General features: G+C 53.3%; 1 protein-coding gene across 1 annotated transcript; it reads left to right on the forward strand.

Annotated features, from left to right (window-relative positions):
• The first annotated feature begins 1,925 nt into the window (after positions 1 to 1,925).
• Positions 1,926 to 6,598, forward strand: DLX6 (distal-less homeobox 6). Its single transcript, XM_047841818.1, has 3 exons — positions 1,926 to 2,437; positions 3,729 to 3,922; positions 5,774 to 6,598. The coding sequence occupies exons 1-3, from the start codon at positions 2,011 to 2,013 to the stop codon at positions 6,023 to 6,025; spliced, it is 873 nt and encodes a 290-aa protein (XP_047697774.1). The 5' UTR covers positions 1,926 to 2,010; the 3' UTR covers positions 6,026 to 6,598.

Here is a 6,598-nt window from a genome sequence, read left to right on the forward strand (position 1 = left end):
TGAACGCTGGCGCCGAGCCCATGGGGTCTGCATGTCTTGCCCACCCAGTCCCGATCCACTGACAATGCAGACTTCCTTCGCCTCCCCGCAGTTCCGGGACCCGACTCCTGGCGCTGCCCGGCCTGCCCTCCTCAGCGCCTGGTCCCCAGTCCGGCTCTCCTACCTGGTGGCCGGGCCTGAGCCTCGCTCCGGGATTCCGCTGTCTCTCCTCAGCTGCCTGGATCTGAGTAGGTCTGGAGACTAGACGGAGAAAGGCTAGATCCACAGCCCTGGGCTGCTCCGAACTTAATGTCTTTCCCCAGTCCATCTTTGAAAGAGAAGTGGTTCTACCACCTGGATGTGCGGATATAAATCCCCTTGCAAATAATAAATGGATTAATAATAACAAGGTATGAAGTTCTTTTTATAGAAAAAAAGGAGAGAATTGAAACTAAATGCGGCAGTTAGACAACCATTTTGATAAGAGGATAATTGAGGCGACACTGGTGTATAATTAGAGGATAATTTATGCTATATCCACTTTTATTCCACCTCCCAAAATAAACCCAGTCCATAATCATTACAGGCAAATTGTTCTGAATTTTATAGCAGCAATTTGAACAAAGTACTGCAGTTAATCATGGGAGATTTTTGTGTATTCCTGATTAGAACTCTAATTGCCTCCTTCCAGAAAGTAAAAATAACTGTAAAACGACTCTATTTTTATCATTAACAATGTTGACAATAAAATAAAATCAATTGGAATTGTAATCGAGAGACAAATTTAGGACGAAGGCACTTTTACTTGGGTAGTTTATATTGTAATCAAGATTTTGCCAAACCACTAACCGCATGTATCATTTGCATATATTTGAAAGCATTACAGTAGCTTCTGTTTTCAATAGGAAAAAATGCATTACTGTCAGTCCTCCAACGATTCGCTTTCAGAACAGACTGCGCGTTCTTGGGGGGGGGGGGAAGTTCCCCCTTTCTTGTTCAATACATAGGAACTACGGCCTGAAACGGCAGGAACCTCGCCAAAACAGGGTCTGATTTTTCTTTTTCTTTACACTCCCTCCCCCCGAACCAAGGGGTGGTGCCCAGGTGTGGGGGTCTTCTTTCCTCTGTGGTTTCAATAAAGTACGTCTAGAAGAATACACGGTGACGGGGCGCTCCCCCGGGACTATAGTGGGACTGGGGGAGGGGGTTGTGGAGAGGAGGTCAAGGGAGGGGACCTTGCTTTAAATGCAGAGGGCACTGCTTCTGAGAACAGGCAGCCTGCTGGGGTGCAAGGGGAGTGAGAGGGAGCGGCTTCCAGCCAGGCTGTTCCAGGTCTGCGGTACGGGGAACTGAGGCTCCGGGTTTGGGGGCGCGAGCTGCTCCGGGAGGCGTCGGCGGCCGGCCCGGCCGAGGCACCTCCCTCCCCGGCAGCACTGAGCGCGGAGCCGCGCGGCCCCCGGCTGCAGCTCCGGGCTGGGATTGGAGTTGCCGAAGGTAGGCGAAGAACTCGGCGAGCGGCGCACACACCAGTAGAAGCCGTGCGCCTGTGACGTCAGGGGGCGACTGACCAATGGGGAGGCGCTGCCCTTTGGAGACAAACCATTCGACTCGTGGCGTCTGCATCAAGTCTGAAAGCAGACGCGCAACTTTCGCAGAATCCACCTTAAAATCTCTGCCTTAAACTGCACCAGCCCCCAAAAAATCCAAGGGGGGAAAGAAGGGGGGGAGAGCAGATTCCCCCCTCCCCCCTCTCCTCTCCCATCCCTCCCCCTTCCTCCTCCCTTTGAGTTAACAAGGCCCTGCTCACTATATCTCTTTATATTAAAAAATATATATATTAGAGAAGAGCGAGGGAGAGGGAGAACCACCTCCACCCCCTCTTGTTTTTTTTTTAATTTTTTATTTATTTATTTATTTTTTTGCAAGAATCCCAAGAGCTAAGGTGGCTGCAGAGGGGAGAGCGGCGCGAGCCAAGTGGGGGGAGGGTGGAGGAAACCCGGGAGAAGGCTTTCTCCAGCCCCCAAAGTTTTGATGATGACCATGACTACGATGGCTGACGGCTTGGAAGGCCAGGACTCGTCCAAATCCGCCTTCATGGAGTTCGGGCAACAACAGCAGCAGCAACAGCAGCAGCAGCAGCAGCAGCAGCAGCAACAGCAGCCGCCGCCGCCGCCGCCGCCACAGCCGCACTCGCAGCAGAGCTCCCCGGCCATGGCAGGCGCGCACTACCCTCTGCACTGCCTGCACTCGGCGGCGGCGGCGGCGGCGGCGGCCGGCTCGCACCACCACCACCACCAGCACCACCACCACGGCTCGCCCTACGCGTCGGGCGGCGGCAACTCCTACAACCACCGCTCGCTCGCCGCCTACCCCTACATGAGCCACTCGCAGCACAGCCCTTACCTCCAGTCCTACCACAACAGCAGCGCGGCCGCCCAGACGCGAGGGGACGACACAGGTGAGAGGCCGCTGGGGCAGCTCTCTTCTCCCGCCTCCCGCCTCCCGGCTGCCCCCCACCCCGCCCGCCCCGCTCACTTCCTCAACGCCCGGGCCTCCGCCGGCCCCCTCCCCCAGGCGGCCCGGCGCGCCCCCGGCCAGGCCTCGTGCGCGCCCGCTCGCCTGGCGCCTGCCTGCCGGCCTCGCCCAGCCCGGCCCCTTCTCGCCGCCGCGGACCCTCGGCTTCCTTGCGGCGCGGCCCGCCTGGCTCCCTGGTCTCCGGTGCGCCTCTCGAGCCGCGCCTCCGGCTCCGCGCTGGCTTCGCTCTACGAGTTGGTCCGCACTGCGCGCTCCAGCTCGCTGGGTCTGTGCGCCCTTTGCCTCCCTCCTCCCCTCCGGTCTGTGACCGGCGTTTGGCAAGACTGGGGACATTTCTGAGCCGGAACTGGGGAGCGTGTTTTGCTCCCCAACCCGATCTGGACAGCCAGTGGCCTACTTTGCGGGTGGCGCCCGGTGAGCTTCGGTGACCCGAAGGGAAGCTGACGCTGCCTCTAGCTCTGGTTAAACTGGTGACAGTTGGGCTCTTTCCGGCGGGCTTTTAGATGTCCTCCACCCCCCACCCTTGCCCAGGCCCCCTCCCTCTGGGTTTTCGATACAACGTTGGCTGCTCCTTTGTTCCGAGAGGTGAAGCAGAGGGCCTCGGGCGGACGGTGCTCAGCCCCCCCGAGGGGTTCAAAGTTGCCGTGCGATGCTCAGCCCGTTGGGGAGCTGGTCAGAGCGGCTGGTTGTGTTTTGTTTGGGGATTCGATTCGGTCCCTCTCAGCAGAATAATGTCGGACTCGACGAGGGTCTTGATGCACCGGGCTCGGAGCTAGTGACATCAAGTCAACTGGCCGCATAAACATCAGGGTGGCTCAAGCACAGCTTAAGGCACTGTAACGCCAGGCCGAGGGCCCCCGCTTCGTGGCGAGAGCAGCCGCCCCGCAGCGCCGCGCGCCCTAGAGAGCGGTCGGCGCCGCCTCCGCTGCGGCAGAGCGAGGCTGTTTGCCCCAGGGTCGAGAGCGCTCCCGCGGTCCAGCCCCCCCCCCCCCCCGCCCCACGTTATTAGGGCCAGAGTCAGGGTCGGCCAGAAGCTTTCGCACCCACAGGAAGTACCCGGGCACTGTGAACCCGGAGAGGTCAGGGTGGCGTGGGGACGCTTCGAAGAAATCCTTTTGGGGCTTTGGGAAGACCCGGCGCAGTCCAGGCCAAGCTCAGGAAGGCTGCAGCAGTGGCCTCACGGGTGACTGCTCCTCTGTATTTTTTGCTTGCAGATCAACAAAAAACCACAGTGATTGAAAACGGGGAAATCAGGTTCAATGGAAAAGGGAAAAAGATTCGGAAGCCTCGGACCATTTATTCCAGCCTGCAGCTCCAGGCTTTAAACCACCGCTTTCAGCAAACTCAGTACCTGGCCCTTCCCGAGAGAGCTGAACTGGCAGCTTCCTTAGGACTGACACAAACACAGGTAATTCCCGAGAAGCCCAAGTATCCCTGAAATGCTGATCCTGCTTACAGATCGGGCAGGGAGCACATCAGGAGGAATTCTTGGCCTAGTCAACTAAGGATGGAAAGAGCTTAATGACAAATGCCTTTGCTCCATTACACACTTTCCGGGACAACAGTTTGGAATAAATGACCTGGTATTTAATGCTGGATTGGATTTGCACATCCTCCCAACCCTCGGCGACCCCACCCCAGCCTAGTGTCCTTTGGTGACCAAACTCATAAATTAATCGAGTCCTATTCCAGAGCAGAACGACACGAAAGAGAAAAAGCATGTAGGAGAAAAAGATGTTCAGGCCAGGAGGCAGAATGAGAGCTATGTTTCTTAAGGATCTGTTTGTGTGGTCATGGGACTTAATAAGGATTTCAACTCACTGGCATAGTTATGAAATTGGGGTGAGGGGGAGGACCAGATATGTATAGGCTCCAACAGGATTTACTAAAGGAACCAAAGTGCAAACTATCCATCCTAGGATAGGTGAGGTGGGTTTTTCTGAAGATTGCCCTTAAGCTCAATGGTTAAATCATACTGGGTGACTGACTGGTGCAGGCTGGTGAGGTGCCTTCCTGGAGTACAGGGCTTGCGAGCAATGGCAGAGTTGAAGATCAAAGAGGAATGCTCACCAAATTACAGCAGGTGAAGCCTCAGTTAAGTACAGTTGCTGAAGTTCTCCTGTCCTACTAATTTGAAAGACATATGGGGCATTTTAGACTTCACAGGAAGGGGCTTAAGTAGGTATATTAGGACCCTGTTCATAAAGCCAGGCTGCAATCACCTGTGGTTTTTGTCCTTGTCAATTAACTTAGCTGCATGGGGTGGTAGGCCTCATGTGAGGTGGGTGATCTTCAGCAAGGGGACTCCAGGGTATAGGAGACTCTAGCTGGTGAGTGATTGTGTGCTGCCTTAGAACAGATGTCCCCGAAGCTCTTCTTTTCAATTCAGCCTGCTTTCTCTTGCCATATTGCCACCAAAAATTTTGGGGGTTCCTGCAACTCAGTAACCTGTATTACTCTTGGTAAAGCAGATAAGATTCCTATGGCTAAGGAATTTTAAAGGTGAAAGAAGTGGCACCATAGAATTTCCTTCTTCAAACCAAGTAGCTTAGATATGCTTCCATCCCAGATTTCTGATTCACATTTAACTTTCAGGAGTCCTTTGACTTTTAGTGACCGCACTAACAACCATGTGATGATTGTTGACCACAATTTGACTAAACAACATACAAAGTAGGGAACCAGGGAGGTACCATCCCTATTCCCTACAGGATTATGAGGATAGATTTACTTCAGGAGAAAGATGCTTCATGCACATGCAATATATGCATAGGTATATTCAAGGCATTTGGTTATAAATGTACAGGTTTTTCTCTGTTCATAGTCATTTGCTCACTGTACATGCATAGAAATGTCAGGTTTGGGCATTAGTAAATACGAAACAGACTATCAGAGGAAGTGTGGCTTTAATCTGAAAAGTTCTCTGTTTTAAAAATCCTTCTTTAAACTTTGAACCTGACTATCTCATTCGCCTTCATTCTTATTTTATTCTTATTTATGCTGCTGTTTTAAACCTAGACTTGCATCCCACTGAAGAGCTTAGCACAACAACGTTAGGTATCCAGACAAGATACCTGGTAGACAGGGGCGGGGTGAGAGAGAGGAGGCTAGAAAGCGGTGGAGGAAGGCGGAGACCTGGCGTTTGCAGTTTCGTTTGTTCCGTTTTTTGGGGATGGGGGTATTGCTTCCAAACCCTGGAATAGAGGCACTGGTTCGGTGTTTCGCTGAGCCTAATGATCGCTGCTGCCTTTCTTTCCAGGTGAAGATATGGTTTCAGAACAAACGCTCTAAGTTTAAGAAATTGCTGAAGCAGGGCAGTAACCCGCACGAGAGCGACCCCCTCCCGGGCTCAGCGGCCCTGTCACCGCGCTCGCCGGCACTGCCTCCAGTGTGGGACGTTTCTGCCTCAGCCAAGGGCGTCAGTATGCCCCCCAACAGCTACATGCCCGGCTATTCGCATTGGTACTCCTCTCCACACCAGGACACGATGCAGAGACCACAGATGATGTGAGTTGTCTGAGGGAAATTGATACCCTAGGGAAACGTCTGAACAAGGCAAGGAGGATCCAGGACCTGCTTGCATCTGCCAAACCCAGCCGAAGGAGCAGGCTCGGGAGAACTCTTCTGTGTGGCAAGACAGTCTGGGCGCTTGCTCGCCCTCTCGCTCTCTCTCCCCCTCTCTCCTCCTTCCCTTCCTTTCCTTCCCTCCTTTTCTTTTTCCCTTTCTTTTTCTCATCTGCTTTTTCCCTTGAGCAGCCTCAGTAACTGATTTTGCATCTTAGAGAGAGAGAGAGAGAGTGAGTGAGAGAGAGAGAAACTGGTTTCTATGCCAGTGCTCCTGAAACTCCTCACTGCAAGGACATTTTCCCTTACCCTTTGGGATCCAGGCTCTGAGCCTCCTCTTCTCTTTGGGAATATCCATCAAAACGACTTTTTTTTAACAGACATTTTCCCCCACCAGAAGAATCTGCGCAAACATGGCAGCGTTTTTACTTGTTTAATGAGCTTAAGACATTACATGATGAAAAAGAAGCATTTCGGGCTCCTGCATTTTTATTTACCAATCCCAGACTGACAAAACAAA

The sequence above is a fragment of the Prionailurus viverrinus genome, chromosome A2 (assembly GCF_022837055.1).
Source record: "Prionailurus viverrinus isolate Anna chromosome A2, UM_Priviv_1.0, whole genome shotgun sequence".
NCBI classification, from domain to species: domain Eukaryota; kingdom Metazoa; phylum Chordata; class Mammalia; order Carnivora; family Felidae; genus Prionailurus; species Prionailurus viverrinus.